Source organism: Poromitra crassiceps, assembly GCF_964638095.1.
Source record: "Poromitra crassiceps genome assembly, chromosome: 28".
NCBI lineage: Eukaryota > Metazoa > Chordata > Actinopteri > Beryciformes > Melamphaidae > Poromitra > Poromitra crassiceps.
The window spans coordinates 11,883,146-11,907,496 of NC_139651.1; the positions used below are offsets into that span (position 1 = coordinate 11,883,146).

Here is a 24,351-nt window from a genome sequence, read left to right on the forward strand (position 1 = left end):
CCCATGAGAGTTCTTACGCTGATACACTACTACGTCACTGCATGCTGCAGATGATCTCTCTCTGGGTCTGGGACGCTTCCCCCTCAGCCGGATGGTTATGGGAGGGAACCGCTCACTTGGCCAGTGATTGGCCAGTGGTGGATTCAGTCCTCCCCAATCAGTAACGACTTTGCAATCAGACGACACGGGAGGCGCAGCCCATTTTTTTCTAACCGCGCTCTCATCGGTGGGACGACCTGTCAGTCATTCAATTTCAACCCGCCTTCGAAAACCAGCAGTGGCTGTGAAGTGGCACACAGACTCATTTATGTAGTATGCGGAGCGCAGCGATTCAACGTGATATTTGAGTCTGGGGAGAGACTATCACCACTGTAACGGGGGCTGTAGGCTAGAGGAGGCTAAAGCTTAATTTATACTTATTATAAAGTGTCGCTCAGCACATGGTCGCAGATGAAAAAGAAAGTGTCGCTCAGGATTCGTCCTATAGGGTCCAGGTTGAAAAATACCGAAATTCGCCTTTATCAGTAAAACGAAGTAAGGCCTCCTTTCCCAACTGGTTTTCTTACTCTAGGGATAAAACCCCAAACCAGCTGTGTATGAAAATTCCATCTGTGCTCCCATTAGTCAGGGCACGCTTTGTTTAACATGAACATGAACACGGAACTCCTCAAAGACTTTAGAAGTTAAATTATAGGCTACAGCTTTACACTAACACACGTTTTGTTGTGTCCACTAGGAAAGTAAACATACTGTTCATATGGCGTTGTGTGTTTAATGACAATAATCATGTAGTTTTAATAAAAAAAAAACAGCTTTGTTATTCTTATTTCGTTTTTTTCCCCCCGTCTTTTTTCTAGGAACTGTAGATATAATAAATATATGATTATAAGCAATCGTGTGTGTGTGTATCTGCGTGCGTGCGTGTGTGTGCCTGTGTAGCACCACCAACAGAAGTGGTGGTGCTACTGAAGAGGAATGGCTGATGCTATGTTTTGCTTTGGCCGTGCTTTGGCAACCTGGGACATCATCGAGTCAGTTACTACCGTGTCGACCCCTCTGTTAGCCATCTTTGTGATTCTCGCCATGAATAATAAATAATTTACAGACAGAGTCCCTGAGCAGCGGCAGCACCCCTTATCCTCCTTGCTGCCTCGCTTTCATGTTCTCTGTCTCTCTGGGCACATCTCAGAAGGCTTCGTTTGGCGGCGCCAATCCATTCATGCGCTCGATGCTGATTGCGGCTGATACCAAGTTGACCTTTTACAGACCGGCTCCATCTCAACCCATTAACATACATACATACATACCGTACATATTAAATATACCCTGCCTTTAACATACTGTACGTATGAAATATACCCTGCCTTTCATCATCTGGACGTTGCAGAGAAGATGCAAAGTCACAAAGGCAAAAGCTAGACTTTTGAAAGAGAGCAGCTGCAGGAGAAAATGGCATCTGCATTGCCTCATTCAAGTCAACTGATTGCAGTGAGCTGAAATTATTTTTGTCTCACATTTGATTTAAGCACTTTGAATGTTTTTTTTTTAGCAGTTTGCAAAAAAAACAGCCCTAAAAAAACGGATGATTAAATTCCTTTGATTTGCACATACCGTGTGTGTGTGTGTGTGTGTGTGTGTGTGTGTGTGTGTGTGTGTGTGTGTGTGTGTGTGTGCGCGCGCGCCTCCCTCATTACAGTGCTACTGTCTGTGCTCACATTAAAGCTGCATGTCTGAACCGTGCTGGCTCCTATTGACAGATACTAAATATGGAGTAATCTGAGCATATCCTTTTATGACTACATTACAAATGATGGTAGACAGGAATAACAAGCACACACACGAGCGCACACACACACACACACACACACACACACATACACCCACGCACACGCAGTGTTGTAAAAAAAAAAGATTATTGGACAGTGGTTGTCATAGGGACAGGGTGTGAATTGCATGCTAACTACTCCCTGGTTAGGGGCTGTTCACAGTGTTTTTTGCATGGAAAAAGCGCTGCCTGGAGTGCTTTTTGTGAGGGGAAATAAAAAGCAGGTCATGATGAGGTCACCTGACTTTAGCTTAGCAGTTTCTAGCTCAGGAACCAGCTGGTTAGCTCTCCTATCACACCTGACTTTAGCTTAGCAGTTTCTAGCTCAGTAACCAGCTGGTTAGCTCTTCTATCACACTGTGACTTTAGCTTAGCAGTTTCTAGCTCAGTAACCAGCTGGTTAGCTCGTCTATCACACTCGACTTTAGCTTAGCAGTTTCTAGCTCAGTAACCAGCTGGTTAGCTCTTCTATCACACTGTGACTTTAGCTTAGCAGTTTCTAGCTCAGTAACCAGCTGGTTAGCTCTTCTATCACACTGTGACTTTAGCTTAGCAGTTTCAAGCTCAGTAACCAGCTGGTTAGCTCTCCTATCACACCTGACTTTAGCTTAGCAGTTTCAAGATCAGTAACCAGCTGGTTAGCTCTCCTATCACACCTGACTTTAGCTTAGCAGTTTCTAGCTCAGTAACCAGCTGGTTAGCTCTTCTATCACACCTGACTTTAGCTTAGCAGTTTCTAGCTCAGTAACCAGCTGGTTAGCTCTTCTATCACACCTGACTTTAGCTTAGCAGTTTCAAGATCAGTAACCAGCTGGTTAGCTCTTCTATCACACCTGACTTTAGCTTAGCAGTTTCTAGCTCAGTAACCAGCTGGTTAGCTCTTCTATCACACCTGACTTTAGCTTAGCAGTTTCTAGCTCAGTAACCAGCTGGTTAGCTCTTCTATCACACTCGACTTTAGCTTAGCAGTTTCTAGCTCAGTAACCAGCTGGTTAGCTCTTCTATCACACCTGACTTTAGCTTAGCAGTTTCTAGCTCAGTAACCAGCTGGTTAGCTCTTCTATCACACCTGACTTTAGCTTAGCAGTTTCTAGCTCAGTAACCAGCTGGTTAGCTCTTCTATCACACTGTGACTTTAGCTTAGCAGTTTCTAGCTCAGTAACCAGCTGGTTAGCTCTTCTATCACACGGTGACTTTAGCTTAGCAGTTTCTACCTCAGTAACCAGCTGGTTAGCTCTTCTATCACACCTGACTTTAGCTTTAGCGTAAGACCAAACTAAATACCCCTCTGGCTCTTTCTTCCTTTTTTGTTGTTGGTTGTTGAACACAGTTGAACATTCTCAACTTTTCAAAGTTGCTCCACTCTGATTGAAAAAATAATCGCAGGCTGCAGCTTTTCAGGAGAGCGGCCGCCTTCTGTGCGCCTGGCGGTCACCTCCCATTGCTGTTAATGGCTGTTATGGGGAGAAAATGCTATAGTGAACAGCCCCTTATTCAGCCCTATTCTTGGAATTGAGTGGAGAGATGTTGGGTGTATTATTATGCTTTCAGAATCCTGACTGGAACACTATAATTATAGCCGTGGACATGACCAGGGAAAAGGGGTAAAATATTCGACTCAACCAGTATTCACCTGTATTCTCCAGTGACGAACAGCAACTACCAGACAGTCTGGGACCTCTGTCCTGCAACTCAACCCTGTCTGGCGTGAGTTCCCAGCTGCGGAAATGTGCACCCATTTCTCAAATCCGCAGATCTCTGGACCACTCAACATTAGGGGTGTCAAAATTAATCGTATCATCGATGCATCGCGATGCAGACGTGTGAATCGAATCGAATCGTTGACAGATGAATCGTCGAATCGTTTATGTTTAAATTTCTGTTGACATTCAGATTTTAAAGCAAGTCAAAAAGGGACTTGATATGTATCTGACTGCTTGTATTAACCGATGAAAGAGTAGCCATGTGCAGTAATAATAAAAGAAAATTGAGGATTTGATACTTGGAGCTGCAATATTTTAAGCTCTATCGAGATGCATCGTGGAATCGAATCGTTGACAGATGAATCCGCATCGTGAGGCCAGTGAAGATTCACAGCCCTACTCAACATACTGTAGTGGAGCCTATAGCACCTTGTCACCAGCTGATCGTCGATATTAAATGCTTTCGTGTTTCACTGCTGTATGAGTCGTTTCAGGAGGCTGTCAGGCTGGCGGCGTGTGTGGTTGCAATTTCTAGTTTTGTCTTCAAACACCGTCAGTCACAGTGGATGGTATTTTTTAAAGATTCTGATAGGCATGTGTGTTCTCAGACAGAGAATCGCTGTTGCTCACAGAGCGACGTATACAGAGGAGGCTAATCACAGTGTGTCCCTGCTCCAGTGCGTTAGCTCCACTCCCACTCTCTCTCTCTCTACACCTCTCGCAACGACACCCAGGCAGTTGAAGAGAGAGAGAGAGAGAGCAGTTTTAATATATATCAGTATGTCACTGGCCTAGAATTAGAATACTCAACTAGAGTTATAATGATGAACGTTACTTACAAAAGAGAGGTCTTTCTGCATGGCCTTGCTGTCTCTATTTCTAATGAGGCTAGATCACTGCTAAACAGTGTTGGGGTAACTCATTACAAAAGTAACATATTACTGCTCCTGGCCTGCCCCCCGGAGGAAAGGACATGTCTGGATGGGTTAAATGCAGAGGACACTTTTCACCGGCCACCGTCAGCATGAGTGTGTTGTGGCCGCATGCATGTGTTGTGGTGTTCGTGTGACAATAAAAGACGGGGCTTGTCCCGTTACGAGAGTTACGAGAGAGTTTTTTTATATTACTTTTAGCAGTAACTCAGTAATAGAACGTATTACTTATGGGATTTCAGTAATATTATACCACTTTGTCAAGTAACTCAAGTTACAAATTGAGCTAATGTTTTTTTAATCAAAGCACAGATTTAAATAAAGATACAATCATTTCCTAATCAAACTGTGTGTTTTTATGCAAATAACCACTACGGATCACAAGAATTTTGGATTGTTTACACTGACTTCAAGGAGGTTGACATTATTTTTCGGGATGTCATTCTGCTGCTGCTGTTGTTTTGGTGAAAGTAATGCAAAAGTAGTGTAATAAGTAACAAGCTACTCAGTCTACACAGACAGTAATATTGTAATGTAACTTATTACTTTCAAATGAAAGTAATTAGTAATATGTAGTATATTACATTTAGAAAGTAACTTGCCCAACACTGACTATTTCTAACGAGGCTAAATCTAAAGCAGATACTGTAGAAGCGGCTCTCTGAAGTCAAATCTAAAGCAGATAGAAGCGGCTCTCTGAATTGAACTCTGTGGCCGTTGTTTGAAATGGAGGCGAGCGGATATGCCCTGTGAATGCCCTAATTAGAATGAGCGGACGGCGGCGTTACATTAGAATGCATTGCTGGAGGGTGCCCTACATGCTCCCACAGATCAACACACATTTGACATCACTTCAGCGAGTCAGTGAACCCGGTGGGAGCCGGGTTTGGGATCAGGCTCAGTTTGAGTCAAATCTTTAATTCAGCAGCGCGCACAGAGAGCAAAGAGCTAATGTATTACAATGCTAAAACAACAGCAGTGGGGCTTGTTTTTCTCTCTGGCACTTTAGCGTTTGAAATTGCTATCGGCTTCAAAGGGATTGACTCTTTTTTTAATACTTTTTTTTCTGTTTTCACAAGGCCATGTCTCGTTTGGATTGTGCATAAAAAAAAACGATTTTGGTGACACTTTATAATAAGTGTGTTGGGTATGATGCATGAGCTAATGTTGAACTAACAAAGTCAAAGTCGGACGGACATACCCGTCCTTACTGTCACACACACACACATGCTGATGGTGGCCGGTGAAATATAGTCTCTGCTTTTAACCCGTCCAGGCTTGTCCTTCCTCCAGGGGGCAGCCAGGAGCAGTGGGCAGCTTTCTTGTGTACAGCGCCCGCCGGACCAACTTCAAATGTTGTCGTCACTGGTCAGGTGACGATCTTCTGTAAAGTATTTAGTAGGGGTCCATACCGATGTTGTATGGAGGGAACCCCCCAAGGGAGCACGGGGAGAACATGCAAACTCCACACAGAAAGGCCCTTTTGATGAGATAGCCCAACTGGGCCGTAAGCACTGAAGACATGGGGGGGAGACACACCCTCAGCGCCCACAGCCTCCCATGCGGGAATCAAACCCAGGACCTTCTAGCTGTGAGGCGACAGCGCTACCACTGCGCCACCATGCCCATATTCCTGGGCATTACAGAGTTATTATTTATAATGATATAGTTATCATAGAGTTTTTCCTTTTCTAACATATTAAAAAGCAGGTCCAACACTTTAAACACGAGTTATCTCACCACACTATAATAGGAGATCAGGTCAGGATGGCGCGGTGTGGCGTATGTGAGCCCGCGTAGGGGGCGAGGCCGGGCGAGCTGCGTCGGCGAGCCCGCCAGGCGGGCGAGACCTCGAGGGCAAACCAACGAGGTAGGAATGAGCGCCGCCAAATTCAGCGGGCGTGGCGAGGGACACTAGAAAGGAGCGATCTGTTTCTAGTTACATTAACCAGGCCATTTATTTGAAAATATATTCATTTCATTTTTAACTTTTCTTAAAGTTGTGTTGATGTTGAGGAGTCGCCTCATGTAAAATGCATGACCACACCTGACTTTTTGCACCCTTTTTCTTTTTCCTGTGTGCCACCGTCTCTAGAGAGCACTTTGCTTTCAGTATCGACAGAAGTGTCTTTTTCCTTGGTGGATTTTGACGTTTGAGTTTCTTCTGTAGGTCGTTTCTTGTGTTCGGCCATGGTGGCTGCTGCTGGTCCTGCTAAAATCCCGATTTCAAGAAAAGAATGGCATGCAGACCAAACAAACCACTCAACATACGATATGATACAGCCTTACTGTATATGATACAGCCCTTGCATATTAGGATTTGAACGTTTGGTCTATGCATGGCTCTTATTTTGAAATGTGCCTCCCACATGCTCGTGGCAGAGCGACATGCCATATGGATGTAGAAGAGAGCATCTGCGCAGCATGGCTAATGCTGGACTGTAACATGAAGTTTTCCCTTTCTGGGAATTTTCAAAGTTGATTTTGACAATGTGTTGGAGCTTTTTGAGTGTTTCTCTTTTCACATCCATCTTTACTCCCGGAGGGAAGCCATTGCATCAGAATCTTCTTCTTGGTTTTTGAACGTGTCATATTTTGTCTCCAGACACATTAATGCAGATATATCGCAGCACCACCTTGAGGCTGTACGGACAACCTTCAGTAGTTATAAACTATCCTCTTTTCTTTCTGTCCGTATCATTAACTTCTCGAATGGAGGACTGGCATCAACACGATGCCTGAAGAACTACTGACAGCCAGATGCAGGACCTACATCATTTGTGGTTTCTGTCTGCTGTGCATGATGTCTCGTGTGTTTATGTATTTTGATGTAATAATTCATTTAATTAACCATTGAACATGATGTATTGGCGTCATTCATTGCCAGCTGTAAACAACATATTATTGCTTTCATTATGTGCTCCTCACTAACCCTGAAGCTTTTCAAATGTGCATAGTCCTTATGGACATTAAGAGGACAGAACTCCCAAGACAGCACTGCTGCCAGGAGCTGCTGTGCTCACACACCCATATACACACGCACACACACGCACGCACGCACACGCACACACACACACACAAACACACATGCACACACACAAACAAACACACATGCACACACACAAACACACATGCACTCGCACACACACACACAAACACACACATACACACAATCCAATTTTAGTTAGCGCTTAAGCAGGTTGTAAGCAAACTTGTGCGTAAAGAAGGACTTAAATGCAACAGCTGAGATGTTCTGGTTCGTATAAAGGCTTATAAATTGCGGATGCGTTTAGTTTTTGTTGGAATGAGTGACTGTGATTTTCATAATATCATCTGAAATCTGAAATGAGAAGATTTAGTAGGGATGCACCGATCCACATTTTTTCACTTCCGATCCGATTCCGATACCTGAATTTGGATATCTGCCGATACCGATATTATGCCGATACCAATATTTCTCTTGAATAAACAGTATAGGCAAAGATTTGGCCAATTTAAAAAAAAAAAAAAATATATACCTTGCAAAAAGCAGACAAAATTAAGAAAATATACAAGGCAAAGAAGGATACTGTTATACATGGGCAAATTACGGCCCGAGCTGGAATTGCAAAAAATAATAATAATAATAATATTCGATCCGATCCATGAATTAGTGCCAATATCGGCACCCGATACCGACATTGGATCGGATCGGTCCCATCCCTAAGATTTAGTGTATCCAAAGTGAGAATCTGCAGCTGTCCTCAATCTCTTCTTTACTGCCTTTACCTACCTCTTATCTGCTCCCGAGAGGCCTCCCTCCCCGCCCGGCAGCCGTCACCTCTCTGGGCTCTGCAGTGAAGACAGAGACGGACCCCTGAAGACTCCTCCTGCTGCACCTCATCTAGTAGCTGCACCTAATCTAGTAGCTGCAGCGGCAACAATAACGGCGATAGCAATGACTATTCCTGCTGGAGTCAGACTCACTGCCCCGGGCACTCATGTAAAGACTCTAAGATTTCTATCTTCACTATTCACATTCAGTTGTGTGTGTGTGTGTGTGTGCGTGTGCGTGTGCGTGTGTGTGTGTGTGTGTGTGTGTGTGTGTGTGTGTGTGTGTGTGTGTGTGTATTTATTCATGAGTGTCTCAGTGTTTTCTCTCCTGTAGTACCGTAATGGAGTTGGGCTCTGCCGGTATTGAACTTTTGACACTGCTCAAGTGAAGTGTACATTGAACAGGTTGACAGGACTGCATTACATTTTCAAAGGCATAAATTCCCAAATTAATTATGGATTGACTTCCTGCATGTTACAAGTGAAAGAGCGCGCTGCAGGTCGGAGACCACATTGCATTAATATGTGGGAGGGGTATAGTATAATAGCAATGGGATTTTCAACAGAATAATAGAGAGCCAGAGTCACGCCTGCTTCCTGCTTCGGCATACAAACTAGCATCTGAAAAAATGTTATAAATATAAATTTTAAATGTAGATAATTAATATTTATTTAAATTATATAAATTATTTATAATTTATACATATTTTTTCGATCCCGTTTGAATTGTGCCAGGAAGTACACATGAATGAAGTACACATGAAGTTTGTCGATTTAAAGATTTTAAGATAACTGTGCAAGTCACGAAAGTCGCAGTTTGTCATAAAACTGAAACGTAACATTTAGTTTTGTATGAAACTGCTCAATCAACTACATCTCTCGTCTAACCCTAACCCTAACCCGTCTCGCACAACATACGTTGCACCAACATGACTTGGCGGAGAAAGTTATGACGTCAACTTACGTGACGGGTTGTGTGTAGTCTTTCTCATTTCTAATTTATAGGGCAACAGTTTTATGACAAACTGCGACTTTCTTGATTTGCAAAGTTATTGTTTAAATTGACAAACCTCATATGTGTACTTCATGGCGCAATTTAAAAAAATTATTGACTCGTGAGGCGTGACTTTGGCTCTCTTTAGAGAGGCAAAGTGAACGTCACTTCCTGCTTGTACCAGAGAGAAACACTGTACCAGAGATTTTCTTCCGCAATTTATTTTCCCATAGACATTTTGTAAAATGCTTATAAAGAGTTTTACTTGTTCAAACCAAACGGTTCAGCTATATTTAGAATTGGGAGAGACCATAGAACATTTCACCAAAACTTAAAAAACAAGAACATTGAAAAAATATTTTCTTCAAACCCGCATTTTTTTATGTTTTGGTCTGAGTGAAATGTTATGCGATCTCTCCAATTTCTAAATATATCTGAACCGTTTGGTTTGAACAAGTAAAACTATTTTTCTATGCTTTTTACGAAATGTCTATGGGAAAATAAATAGCGAAAGAAAATATCTGGTACAATGCTGAAGCAGGAAGTGACGTTTCACTTTGGCTGTCTATAATAATAATAAATAAATCACACATAGCTGGACTGGTTTTTGTAAACTACAGGGGGCACTGTTCCTGAAATGGAACTGTACACCTGTAACGTCACAGAGATGCAAACTAGTCACCTTTAGGTGACAGTCACCTATTTCATCCCAAAATAGGAGGATTTCTGAGTGGTTTTATGTCTGCCCTGGTACCTGTCGCCTTTTTCACTCCATGACTTTGCCACCCTGCGTCAGCCCCAGCAGAACGTTCATAAAACAAGTGATGTCACAGGTGTTACTATGATACAGGTGATAGTAATCATGAGCCCAAAATGTAAATTCATTTTTTTTACCTGCACCACGCTCTGTCTATAGCTCCACTTCAGTCTTTAGGTGGGAGACCATATCCATGCCCAGATCAAAGCTGGGCTGACTGCATTTGAAAGCATCAAGGAGTAGCAGAACACTTCATGTTCTGATCAATATGTCTTTGTCAGGGGCCATGGTGGTGAGGGGGCCATGGTGCTGAGGGCCTTCGTGAGTCGCTGGAGTCTCACTGCGTCGGTGGCTCCATCATGACAGGATTACCACATCAAACATGGGGGCAGCCTCCTGCAGTGGCACCCTATGGGCGCAGTCTCTTTCATGTCCTGTTAAGGCCTGAGGCTTCACTGTATTCACTCTCTACATCCCCCAGTGGAACTAGGACATGACAGAGAGGTGTGTGTGTGTGTGTGTGTGTGTGTGTGTGTGTGTGTGTGTGTGTGTGTGTGTGTGTGTGTGTGTGTGTGTGTGTGAGAGTGAGAGTGAGAGTGTGTGTGTGTGTGTGTGTGTGTGTGTGTGTGTGTGTGTGTGCGTGCGTGTCCATCAACTGCTGCATGTTCATTTTCTGGCGTCTCTCTGAGCTTTGCCAAGAACCGGCTGTTTCTGTCACGTGTCTTTAGAGCTCGTTAATATTAACGATCCTCTGTTCTGATTGGTCACTTGGTTAATTGGAGACTTCGAGCGGCGGACCAACAACCTGCTCTGTCCACCGAGTCATGGTCAAACCTCAAACCTTAAAGGTTCTAATCACTCACTTCCACCTGACATAGTTTCATAGTTTCATTGACATTGTTGAGCATTGGGGACATGATGGAGCTTCCTCTGCACCCAGGATTCATACAGCAACAAGTGTCCCTCATGATGTACAGTATGAGACCATTTACACCTGGCGTTAACATGTGGTTTCTGCCATCAGATTGCAATCAGATTGTATTTTATCACTTCAGTCTGATTCCATTTACACCTGGCGTCTGCAATCTGATTGCAATCTGATCACAGAAAACCCATGTTAGCGCCAGGTGTAAATGGCCTCTATCTGTCCCTCATGATGTTACAGTACAGTATGTGTCCCTCATGCTGGCTTGTTCCTGTGTTGCTCATAAATGCCAGCTTTCTATAGGTTGAGGCCACGTCTCGTCATAGACGCTGGTTTAGCTGGCTCAGCCTGGCTGGGGGCGTGGTCAGGGTGGGGTAAAAACCCCCGTTCTATCCATTCAGCAAAGTTAGAATTTAGCTGATAGCCCAGCCCAGGCAGACATGATCGGGGATTTAACCACCGCAGTAAACGCACATCTGAGCAGACGTCTTGTGTTCTGCTCTAGAACCCCCAAACATGTAGTTTAGAGTCGCAGCACTGTCTTTTGGTGAGTCAGCCCATGAGATATATCGGCGGTTTTACCCCACTCGCGCGCCAGCCGTTTAACATTTTGTGGGCGTTCCTAGACATGCGGACTGTCTCTATTCTGCAACTTGAACTTTGTGTCGCCATTTGCCAGACTCAGCTTGCCAACACCATCTGTGCAGAACAAACCCACCAAACGGTCTGTTGCGGTGTCTCCAGTACTGCCATGGCTGCGATCACCGGCGATCACTCAAAGTCCATTATGATGGTCCTCCTGGGGGGGGTCCTTATTATCCCCTACAGGTGGACTTCCTTTTAACCTGGAGAGACTGGTGCACAGATTATCCACCACAGAGACCTGAGACCTGTGATTGACTGGGGTTCGAACCCCCAAACTTCTTGATGTGAAGCGACAGTTCTTACCACTGTGCTGCCAAGGCTGGAATCAGGCTCACATGGACACAGGGGTTTTGGTGCCCTGAGCCTACTGTACCTGCTGCTACCAAAGAATAGCCCACCTGGAAAGACCTGATGGTGGCGGTTTCTCCACCTGGAAAGATCTGGTGGTGGTGGTTTCTCCACCTTGAAAGACCTGATGGTGGAGGTTTCTCCACCTGGAAAGATCTGGTGGTGGGGTGGCAGTTTCTGCTTGAGGACTGGCATCCACACAAGCTAAAGAAGTACTGACAGCAAGATGCAGAGCCAACATGATTTGGTTTCTGTGTGGTGCTTTTATGTTTCTTGCGTTATGTATTTTGATGTAATTAATTAACCGTTGAACATGACGTCTTGGCGTCATTGATCGTAGCTGTAAACAACGTGTCCTAACATAAATATTTCTTATTGCTTTCATTACGTGTTCCTCACTAAACCCCCGAAGCTTTTAGAATTTGCATAGTCCTTATGGACAATAAAGACCTAACTCCCAAGACAGCACGAGCTGCTGTGCTCACACAAACACACATGCAAGCACGCATGCACACAAATACATAACGCACAATTATTTTTTAGTTAGCGCCCCTTAAGCAGGTTTTTGTAGGCAGGACACAGCCCTTGTAAGCCGTATTTGAATCGTTTGGGGTTTGGTTTCATCAAATGATCAGAAGCGAGAAGCCTAACCCTATGAAAGCCCCATTCTGCTTTAAAAGACAGGGCAAAAGCAGCGCTTCAATTCAACAGCTGACATGTTCAGGTTTGTAAAGGATAAAAAATTCATCATGAGATTAGGACTCAGTTTGAATGTTGAGAATAATTATAAATTGTGTATAAATGACTGTATAATCTGAAATCTAAAATAAACAGATGAGTGTTTATCTAAAGTGAGAATATGCAGCTGTCCTCAATGTCCTATTTACTGCAGTAAATAACCAGCTCTGATCCGTTCCCGAGAGGCTTCGGCCAAATCCCACACCTGGAAAGACCTGGTGGGAAGACCTGGTGGGAAGACCTGGTGAGGTGCAGATGAGTCACTCCACTGTAAGGAAAGCTGACGTTTTGCTTCTAAGTAGGTTTCTCAGAAGAGTTGAATCCTCTGAAAGTAGGATGTCCTATAGCAAAGGACAGCCAGGTCACCTGAATACGAGCGAGCAGTCGGTCTCATTCAAGTTGGAAGACGACTCCAGAGGTCCGCACACCTTGATCCAGACACTATTCACCCTAGAGAGATGCACCTGGACCGTCCTACAACGAGACTGCTGATGAAGACCTATGGTAGTTAACACACCTGGATGCAGAGAGGGTCTTTAGGGAATGGAGGAGAAGATACTGGATCCTACACAGCCACGATGCTATGTGACGGCACCAGAAATCATGTCTTGAAAGCCATAGGTGGCTTGGAAATCTAGAAATACCGAAGGTAGCAGATCTTCCTCCATTATATCTCAGCTTTTCAAACCTCCGTTCTTGTCTGCTTCAGTGCATAACCATGAAGGCTGAGAGATGGACAGAGAAAATATGGGATGCATCACAACTTGTTGTGTCCACTTGCTGGAAAGTGTTGATTTGGACTTTCTTTCTCATGGCCTTCTCGCAGTTGCACTTCAAGGAGGAGCACGGGCGATTTTATGTTGGTGCACCGGATGCACGTGCACCCCCTTGTGGCCAGATGAAAAGAAAATGAAATTTCTACATGTAAAGCAAAACTAAATCTAATCGAATATATATATATATATATATTTTATTCAGAAACACAGCGAATCGAGAAATCGCATTGAATAATCTATATATATATATATATTATGTGTTGTAGATATCTATATTTCATTGTATTCAACATTATTCAATGCGATTTCTCGATTCGCTGTGTTTCTGAATAAAATAAATCTGTACTTGACCTCTCAACTCACTCATATTTATTTCATCATTGTAAAGCCACAGCATAGTGAAGAGAATATTAATGTGATGTGTGTAGTTCTTCATAGATCTAACTAGCCTCTTCATTCTGCTCTCAGAGTGCACCACACTCATGCATTTTACTTTAAAATGTACACAATTGGATGAAATTGCACTCATGAAGGCCTTCTCCCAGATGGAGAGCAGTTCATCATCATCAAGCCCACCTCTTCTCCCACTTTGGAGATGTGTGGGAAAGGGAGATCTGCTCTGTAAAGACTGTACACTCCTGGTAGTACTTTGGGATCAAATCATTGCTTAAGTTGTCCTCCTAGTGGGATGTGGAGATATGTCGTTGTCTCGTATGCTTTAACCCAACATAAAGTTGGACAAAGATGCGTGCAAGATCTCCAAATTCTTGTCGGTCACCGCCCGTGACAGCGCAAAAATGGCCTGAGGAAACCCCACACATGCTTATGTACTACTGTAAGTCATGTTGGTCTTGGACCTGCACCCTGCCACAAAGCTCATGTCAGGATGATGGCTTCCCAGGGTGAGAACTTGCTCCGGGGTGAAAGGCTAATGGCTGTGTGCATATGCCTCTGGCCGCTTCCCCATCTGATCGCTCTGCTGGAAGTGAAGGATGACACCTGTGACACCTGTGACAGCACCAAAGACAGGAAGAGGCTTTTGAAGAGCATGTCAGGAGAAATGATGCCCATTGCTTTTGGCAGAAGATGAGAGTAGATTACACACACACACACACACACACACACACACACACACACACACACACACACACACAGACAGATGCTCACAAGTCATTTTTAGCAAGTCCAAGTCAAGTCTCAAGTCTTTGAGCTCAAGTCCAAGTCAAGTCTCAAGTCTCTTATGGATGAGCGTTCTATCATCTGCTGCATGCCATCCGTTCTGCTTAGAACACAGTATAGCTAAAACTAAGGAATTCAAAGCATGTACTGTATTATCCTCACTCCTTATCTATTAGCATACCGTGTGCAGTTGATTGGATGACATTAGTAGACATTTCCTTAATGTTAATGCACCAAAAAGAATAAAGAAAAATAAAGATTGTTCACAAGTCCCAAACCTTCAAGTCCAAGTCAAGTCTCAAGTCTTTGAAGGACGAGTCTCAAGTCAAGTCTAAGGTCACTGTGTGTGTGACTCAAGTCCCCATTTCTGACACACACACACACACACACTGTATACTCAGTCAACATGTAGATGCTCCGTGCAGCGCTGTCAGCCTTGACTTCCTGGTGCAGGTGATGCCAGGAAACATCAGAAGAAGAAGAGTCACCGCACAACAACAAGGCTGAATTCCTTCCTTTGATTCATGTTCTTTCAAAAGTACAAGTTGTTCACGATGCCTTTTTAACATTAATTAAAATGAGGACGCAATTCAGCCTTCTTGTGTGGGTGACTCTTCTGGTTGAACTACTCATCTGAGGTGTGTGTGTGTGTGTGTGTGTGTGTGTGTGTGTGTGTGTGTACAGTATGTAAATATATATATAAACAAAAGAGTGCAATCGGAGTTATCTTTCAACTTCCTCCTTCTTTTGATTTCCAGCAGCAGGAGTAAAGCCCAGAGAAAAGATGATAGCCTTGATGTTGATGAAGTCATATAGATTATATAGATATATATAGATTATATAGATATATAGATTATATAGATATAGATATATAGATTGTATGTTGTCGATGCTTTGTTCAATTCTGAAAATGTACCAACGCTGGTCTCATAGCTTCTGCTTCTATTGTGTGACAAGAGCTCCTTTTAAACTGTGACAGATTTGACCTGTGACAAACTTTGAACTTTGACCTCTCCAGTCTTTACTCTCCTCTTCTTCACCTCTCCAGTCTTTTGCTCTCTCCTCTCCTCTCTTCTCCTCCTGTTCTCTCCTCCTCTCTCCTGTTGCACTCCTCATCTCTCCTGTCTGTCTCACTCCTCTTCTCCTCTGCTCTCTCCTCCTGTTCTCTCCTCCTCTCTCCTGTCTGTCTCACTCCTCCTCTCCTCTGCTCTCTCCTCCTGTTCTCTCCTCCTCTCCTCTGCTCTCTCCTCCTGTTCTCTCCTCCTCTCTCCTGTCTGTCTCACTCCTCCTCTCCTCTGCTCTCTCCTCCTGTTCTCTCCTCCTCTCTCCTGTCTGTCTCACTCCTCCTCTCCTCTGCTCTCTCCTCCTGTTCTCTCCTCCTCTCTCCTGTCTGTCTCACTCCTCCTCTCCTCTGCTCTCTCCTCCTGTTCTCTCCTCCTCTCTCCTGTCTGTCACACTCCTCCTCTCCTCTGCTCTCTACTCCTGTTCTCTCCTCTCTCCTGTCTGTCTCACTCCTCCTCTCCTCTCTCCTCCTGTTCTCTCCTCTCTCCTGTCTGTCTCACTCCTCCTCTCCTCTCCTCTGCTCTCTCCTCCTGTTCTCTCCTCCTCTCCTCTGCTCTCTACTCCTGTTCTCTCCTCTCTCCTGTCTGTCTCACTCCTCCTCTCCTCTGCTCTCTCCTCCTGTTCTCTCCTCTCTCCTGTCTGTCTCACTCCTCCTCTCCTCTGCTCTCTCCTCCTGCTCTCTCCTCCTCTCCTCTGCTCTCTCCTCTGCTCTCTCCTCCTGTTCTCTCCTCCTCTCTCCTGTCTGTCTCACTCCTCCTCTCCTCTGCTCTCTCCTCCTGTTCTCTCCTCTCTCCTGTCTGTCTCACTCCTCCTCTCCTCTGCTCTCTCCTCCTGCTCTCTCCTCCTCTCCTCTGCTCTCTCCTCTGCTCTCTCCTCCTGTTCTCTCCTCCTCCTCTCTCTTGTCTGTCTCACTCCTCCTCTCCTCGGCTCTCCTCCTGTTCTCTCCTCCTCTCCTCTGCTCTCTCCCCCTGTTCTCTCCTCCTCCTCTCTCTTGTCTGTCTCACTCCTCCTCTCCTCTGCTCTCTCCTCCTGCTCTCTCCTCCTCTCCTCTGCTCTCTCCTCTGCTCTCTCCTCCTGTTCTCTCCTCCTCCTCTCTCTTGTCTGTCTCACTCCTCCTCTCCTCGGCTCTCCTCCTGTTCTCTCCTCCTCTCCTCTGCTCTCTCCCCCTGTTCTCTCCTCCTCTCTCCTGTCGTCCTCACAAGAAAGGATGCAATCAGCACATTGCCAACCAAAACAGAACCAAATCAAAAAAAAAATCATGCGATGATTAGATCATAAACACGTGTTATTTATCCATTTATTTTATATGAACATACTGTAATTATTTGAACACACCAACCAATATACAAAAGCAAACCATTAATATACTATTAATTTTGAATTTGACTTAGTGCAACAGTCGAAGAGGTTAGCTCGCTACCCATCTGAGTGGAAGACATGTTTCAATCGCCAAATCAGCTGCAGAGATATGTTTGCATTATGAACCAAATTGAATCATTACAAATAATGGAAATTATACCATCTCAGCAAACATATTCATAGATGTGATTATTTGGCCAATACAGGTGATTGTTATGCTCATTTTGAAATGAGGTCTGCTCAGTTTTGGCGATTCTCACTGCACAGATTTATGAATATTCAGATTATACAGTACTGTAAATCCTAATGGAACTAAATCTCACCCACTTTCAGCTACAATCACAAAGCCAAGGCAGCTTCTTCTGTTTGAGAGGAATCCTGTTTTTCTTTCCCCGTGTTCTGCCTGGTCTGTGTTCTGCCTGGTTTTCTGCCTGGTCTGTGTTCTGCCTGGTGTTCTGCCTGGTGTTCTGCCTGGTCACCAGCTCAAACTTCTTCTTTGCCACGGGCAGATGGAATCAGTGGGGGGTGAGAACTCGTGCCAGATAACAAATTCAAAACCTCACGTCTGTCTTGTATGAATCAGAGATGAACGCATTATGGATAGCAGTGGAAAAGAAGAAGAAAAATGAAAGTAACTGAAATCCTTGTCTTTCCTGATGCAATAAATGAACAGAAAGAAGCAACAGTGCAACTGAAAAAACATTTGCTTTAAGTCACTATTCCATATGTGTGTGTTGGATTCTGTTGTGCTGTTTATATTTTTGTTCATAGATCATTTTCATTGTCTAGAGCACTCTCTCAGCCCTGAGATTTTCTTTGCTTTTCTAATTTCTTGTATTTCCTAATCCTAATGATAAAAAAATAAATATCCTTTAATGTATTTTACTTCTTAGATTAACGACCAAACTGAGATTTTTCTTAACTACTGAATCAATCTCAGATTAAATCTGAGAACTACGTAAATTGTGTCTGTACTCTGCACACACACATTTGACAGCCGATTCACTTCTAACCTTCAAAGAAATAATACAGTAGAGAATGATCAATGTTCTTTTCCCAATGCATTTGCCCCCTCGTTACAGGTGATTGACATCAAAGAGAACCTGAAGGAGTCCAAGAAGTTCTGGTCCGACCTGCCAGACAACATCTGCACCAAGGGCAAGCTGACCGAGTCTGATGAGGAGCAGTGCTGGAACAGCCACACAAAGGGCAGGTGAGCACTTGGAGGAAGTTAACCCAGGTCTCTTTTAGTTATCACAGTTTGCCTTCTGGGGATTAGAACCAGCACCCACTGAGCTCGCAGATTAACGCATCTCTCCAATACAATACTTATAGGGGACTTATATACAGTATAAGCCCTAACGGCTCTAAGCGGCGTCTAAAACCCAGGGGACTTTGAATGTTCCCTATAGTTATCATCATCACAATACAGTAGTATAGCCTCGCCATACAGTAGATTGGAACGCGGGTTGTTTTCTCTGAACAGTGAAGCAGGGAGGCTGGCAGAGAGAGAACACACCATCACCCCATCACTTGGGCCCTCTCCACGTAATAAAATCACCAGATGGATGGCGCAATAAAACGACATGTTAATTTAATGTTTTGTGCCAATACCTTTTCTCAACACTGCTCTAAATCTGGTCGCTAAGTTGATTTGCGCGGCGATAATAAAGCTTTGATGACAGCTCGGCCCCAGACTGGAGGTGTATCATCACCGTGAGATGATTCAGTTCCCCTGTTACCTGATCACAGATCACGTCTGCATTACACGTTGTCAAAATGATTGATTTGTTAAATAATGACAAGTTAACCCAGACAGCTTTTCAAAACGCTGCAGTTTGTTCTCATGTATTACTGGCATTATTGTTATCGTTGCGCCACAGTCATGTGGTTTTGATCGTTAACAGAGATATTTAAATAAAGCTTTACTCGATTATTACAAAAAGAGTTAACAGAAACCTCACATAGACACCTCCGTTGATCAGGGAGCTGCTTCTGTGGGCCTCAGGCGTGTTGAAGGTTCTCCGTAGGGAAGTGCGACCACACTTAACTTAAATGGTAAATGGACTATTAAGCTTGATTATACACTTCTATTTGAGCGCTTTAAAATTGCTGTTGTAAGGCTTCTCAACAAGTGATGGACCGTGGCGGCCTGAAGGTAAACTAGTGTGAGTTGTTTGGGTTATGGTTAAGGTTAAGCTAAGGTTAAGCACTGTCACTAATGCCACTGGATGGATACATTGAAACGATGCTGTGTGTTACACTGATTTACAGTGACACGTGACAGACTGACATGTCACATCGGTAGTACCATATTATGAGGCGATAGTATTAGCCCGACTGATACTGGATTTTTTAGGCCGATGTCGATACCGATATTAGCGATATATCAGCCGATATTCTTGTATTCTTATACACATTATATTACACGATTGTTTTTGCAATGATCCCTCAAATATCAAACACTTGACAAAGATATGAGTTGACATGAATTGAAATATGTAATGTAGGCAGGATATTTTACAGCTTATCAATAAACCTTATTGTCCAAAATGACATCAATGCAATGAAAGAGTCAACTTAACTGGGAATTTAATAATTATAAATAACTAGAAATACAAAAACACAAGAAATAGAACAAATAGTTGAGAAAGCATATCAAATATACACAACATGCTGTCTATAACTTAAGAAATACAAAATAAAAAACTATCGGCAATATCGGCCGATACCGATATATCGGTTATCGGCCAATATCGGCCGATAATATCGGCGAACCGATATATCGGTGGGGCTCTAGACGATAGCACAAGATACCTTGGGATTGTCACAGGGTTTTTTTTACTTATTTTTTATTACAGCAATTCAAACAGTAACAAGGACAATAAACAAATTAAACAGTAATGAGAACAATGATCGTCCACTTTAGCTTCATAGCATTTAAGGACGATATATTACATCCATACTGTATACTCTCACCTATGCACACTCTCAGCGCTCAGGTATTCAAACACCCCTTGATTGTGGCAATTTTTAAATACAGATATTCAGGTGGACTTGAGTGTGACACGGTCAATCCATTTTAAGAATGTTGTTGGCTGCATGTTTTAATTCTTTTTCTTGCCTTTATTTTAAGTTAATGTAAAAGCATGACGTTGTCATATCGTACAGAAGCAACCGAACCAAAACCTTTTGTGACAAATTTAGAAAATACTATCATCACAACCCATTTTACACTAATAGTGCTGCCAGTGACAATGCATGGAGAGAGTGGATGACAATGTTTTTTTGTTTTTTTTGCTGTGTCATCCTGAGCAGATATTTCCCCGAAGTGGTGAAGGAGGGTCTGACCAACCAGGTGAACAACCCCGAGGTGGACGTGGACATCACCAGGCCCGACACGCTGATCCGACAGCAGATCATGGCCCTGCGCGTCATGACCAACAAGCTGAAGAACGCGTACAACGGGAATGACATCTACTTCCAGGACAGCAGTGAGTTATCCGATCTTCCCCGGGCGTTTGGGAAGCGCCGTCGACTTAAGACTGGCAGGAAATCTTTTCTGTCAATATCTGTATCTGGATGAATTTATATCAGTTTAAAATTGGACCATACCACCCACACATACACACAAGAACACAGGAACGCAGGTCTCGGATGTCACTGGGGGTGAGCTAGCAGCAGCGCACCATGCAGCTCTGTATAGGATGCAGAATCGAGGCACTAACGCAACACCGACATCATTAGCAGAATAAATAGCGGTGGTTGCGGCTACGACACAGACGATGACGAGCACCGGGCCGACAGGAGGGAACATATCTCAAACGCTGCCATGACAGAAGCCTTCCTCACTGATTCTTCTTTGGATCCCCCCCCGTGTCGACAGCATATGTGACATTCCTATTTGTGATTCTCTCGGCTACAAATAAACTCACTGAAATGTTCTGCCTTTTCACTCCGTTTTTGTCGCCGGCATCAATGTGTCGTCATCTGTCTTGTTTGCTGTCATCGTTGCGGTGTGTGTGCACAGTGTACGTCTCAATCGCGTGTTGTAATTGAACGTCACTTCCTGCTTCAGCAGCACTGTACCAGAGATTTTCATCCGCCATTTATTTTCCCCATAGACATTTTGTAAAATGCTTATAAAAATAGTTGTACTTGTTCAAACCAAACGGTTCAGCTATTATGTAAAAACAGGGGAGATCACATAACATTTCATTTGGACCAAAACGTTTAAAAAAATGCGGGTTTTTTAAAGAAAATATATTTTCAATGTTTTGTTTTTGTTTTTGGTCCGAGTGAAATGTTCTACGGTCTGTCCCGATTCGAAATATAGCTGAACCGTTTGGTTTGACCAAGTAAAACTCTTTTTTTTACGCATTTATATGAACGTCTATGGGAAAATAAATTGCGGAAGAAAATCTCTGGTAGACAGTGCTGAAGCAGGAAGTGACGTTCCACTTTGCCTCTCTATAGTAAATCCATTTCTCAATGTGTGTGTGTGGTTTTATTTGTGCAGGCGACGAGGGGAGTGCCTCTGGCAGTGGCAGCGGCTGCGCAGACGGCTGCACCACAGAGCTGCTTTTCGTGGGAACGGAGGCTCCCGTGGTCGGAGCCGACCGGAGCGACGAGCGCGCGGCAGCCGCGGGCAGGTCACCGTCCCCCGGACCCTCCCTGCTCCTCACGCTGGCCGCCCTCGCACTCCCACTCTGGGCACTGCAGAAACACTGCAGATAATACCTGCGTGTGGCCTCCATGACCAATGACTTTTGTCTACTGTTACTTAATACAGTATAATTTCCACAGCAAGTTCTAATGCTGGTCAAGTTCCCTCACTGGACATGGTAGATGATGCTCCTGGAAACCTGTGGATGTGGCTTACCGTGTGGTAGGAGGACTGGAGGTCAGTGTAGCTGCTGCTGCGTCCTGCTTGTCCCCCAAAGAATGCTTGGTGCCATCGCTGAAGCAAGCCTACACATCTCTGAGAAGAGAGGCGTTTTGAAGAGCATGCCTCTCTTTGAGAAAGTGAAAACCATCTGAAGATGCTCACATCGGTGATTTTTGAGATGATGCGCCTTTTTGTCCCCCGTTAGTCCCCCACACAGAAGAAGGGAAAAGAGAGTTGTACTGTGCGCATGCATGGCAATGTTGTAATTGGCAAAACGTTTATTTTTATTTTATTTTTAACGCAGGCTCCACGGTTTGGGATTGATTGGAATTTGACTGTGCAGTGTTCGCAGTTCACCTGGTTTCCCAATTAAGTCATATCAGTTGGGCGTTAGGAAGCAGCATTTTCCTATAGCCGCTCTATAGTTGCACAATTGATGATTTCTAACAAAGTACTAAGGTACTACGCTATAGGTATAGTACACTATAGGTACTGCACTATAGGTATAGTACACTATAGGTACTGCACTATAGGTATAGTATACTATAGGTACTGCACTATAGGTATAGTACACTATAGGTATAGTACACTATAGGTACTGCACTATAGGTATAGTACACTATAGGTACTGCACTAAGATCACAAGTTTTGCACACATTATTTTTGTTGGCTCCTTACTGTATGTTTATAAATCGACAGGAAACATTTGCCCCACATAGAGAGAAGAGTCTATTTATATTTTCAGACCATTTAACTGATTGTATTGTACCTTTAATCAATTATCTTATTTTGCTGCAATGTACTGCAACGTAATCATATTGGTTTAGTTAATGGCTGCATACTGTATATATATATATATATATATATATATTTCAATCATGAGAGACCGGTCGGTAAGGTTTAACAAGGGACTTTATTTAGCAAGTGGCGTGCATGGCAAGTTCTTTGGCGTATGACTCCATTGTAAGATGGCGCTCCTCTTTAGGCGAGAGGGCGGCATCTATTTGGGCTAGAGAGAATCCCCCAAAAGGAAGATCTAATTTCCAGAAGTTAGGATGACTTAGGGGTTGGTGACTTAGTGACTTAGGGGTTGGTGACTTAGTGACTTACGGCTGGCGCTTCCCAACTTGGCGCTGGACTTGGATGACTTAGGGGTTGGTGACTTAGTGACTTAGGGGTTCCCAACTTGGCCTGGGTGACTTAGTGACTTAACTTGGCGCTGGACTTGGATGACTTAGGGGTTTGTATGGTGAACCGAATTGTACGATGAGGAGTCTGGAATCCGAATCCGGATCTTCCCCCCCTATTTGGGCTAGAGAGAATCCCCCCCCGGGATTCTCCAGGACTCAAGACTCGTTGGTGGTGGACTGGGGAGGTGGGTGGGGTGAAATGATGGCTTCAGAGGATGGTTTCAGGGGGAATGAACAGCCGCGATGCCGGCTGCTGCTGTGATCCGCCAGAGTGGGGGGTGACGTAGAACCCTCGCTATATATACTAGGGAGGACTGACGTCATGCCTGATGTCATGAACTGAGGACAACTGATGTCATGCCTGACGTCATGCTAGGGCTTGACTGACGTCACGGGCTGATCAGGTAATACAGATATGACGACCTCTCTCTCAGCTTGAACTTTGGTCTGGAAACCTCACGTGTTTTTTGTGCAAATTATGTTACCATCTGTAATGACAATGATATGTGAGAAGAGGAACATGCTTTTCACAACAGTATGAATTAAATATATTACAATTGTCTGGTTCCAATACCTGAATTACCAGCAACTGTTTGGGTAACAAGCACATTAGCGTTTGAGCGTTCCTCTTTAGTTCTCAAAAGACTTAGAATACAACCATAGTACAGTACGTTGCTGAAATTGTCATTTGAAAATGTTTGCTCCCACGTTTTAACATTTTATGTTTGGTTTTATGACATGTTTAAGATAATGTACGTCTTGGTGGCACTCATGGAGGTGTTTGTCATAGATTCTGATGTGAAAATCAAGCTATGCTAGATGGGCCCAGTCGAGTAAGGTTGCCAACTTCTTGAAATGGGGGGGGGGTTCCTCCAGCTATGTGGACCTATAACAGATAGGACCGGTCGTACACCTGCTCAGTAGTGTCGACCGGGTCGACAGTCTGATAATTCATTCTGAATGTCAGGTGTTTACATTTCCCTGAGAATGAATATATATATATATATATATATATATATATATATATATATATATACTCTTGATACAGTATGTTTTGTCATTTGGAATGAAACAAGGATGTGTGTTTTGTCAACACTTTTATTTTGAAATATAGAAATGGGTCATATTGTTCCCTAAAATGCAGCTGCTTAATATCAGAGTATCAGAGGTGCATTCAATAGATCTTTGTGCTTTGGTGATTCCATAATTGATTAATT

At 43.7% G+C, this 24,351-nt stretch overlaps 1 protein-coding gene across 1 annotated transcript in view; it reads left to right on the plus strand.

Annotated features, from left to right (window-relative positions):
* The window catches only part of LOC310799552 (glypican-6-like), a gene marked incomplete at both ends in the record, with an annotated part of 177,397 nt that extends 155,604 nt beyond the window's left edge, over positions 1-21,793 (plus strand). The window contains 3 exons of the mRNA XM_083662148.1: positions 18,139-18,269; positions 20,375-20,550; positions 21,576-21,793. Of these exons, the coding sequence (XP_083518274.1) occupies positions 18,139-18,269; positions 20,375-20,550; positions 21,576-21,793 (525 nt within the window). The remainder of the gene's footprint in view (positions 1-18,138; positions 18,270-20,374; positions 20,551-21,575) is intronic.
* Between the last annotated feature and the right edge of the window lie 2,558 nt (positions 21,794-24,351).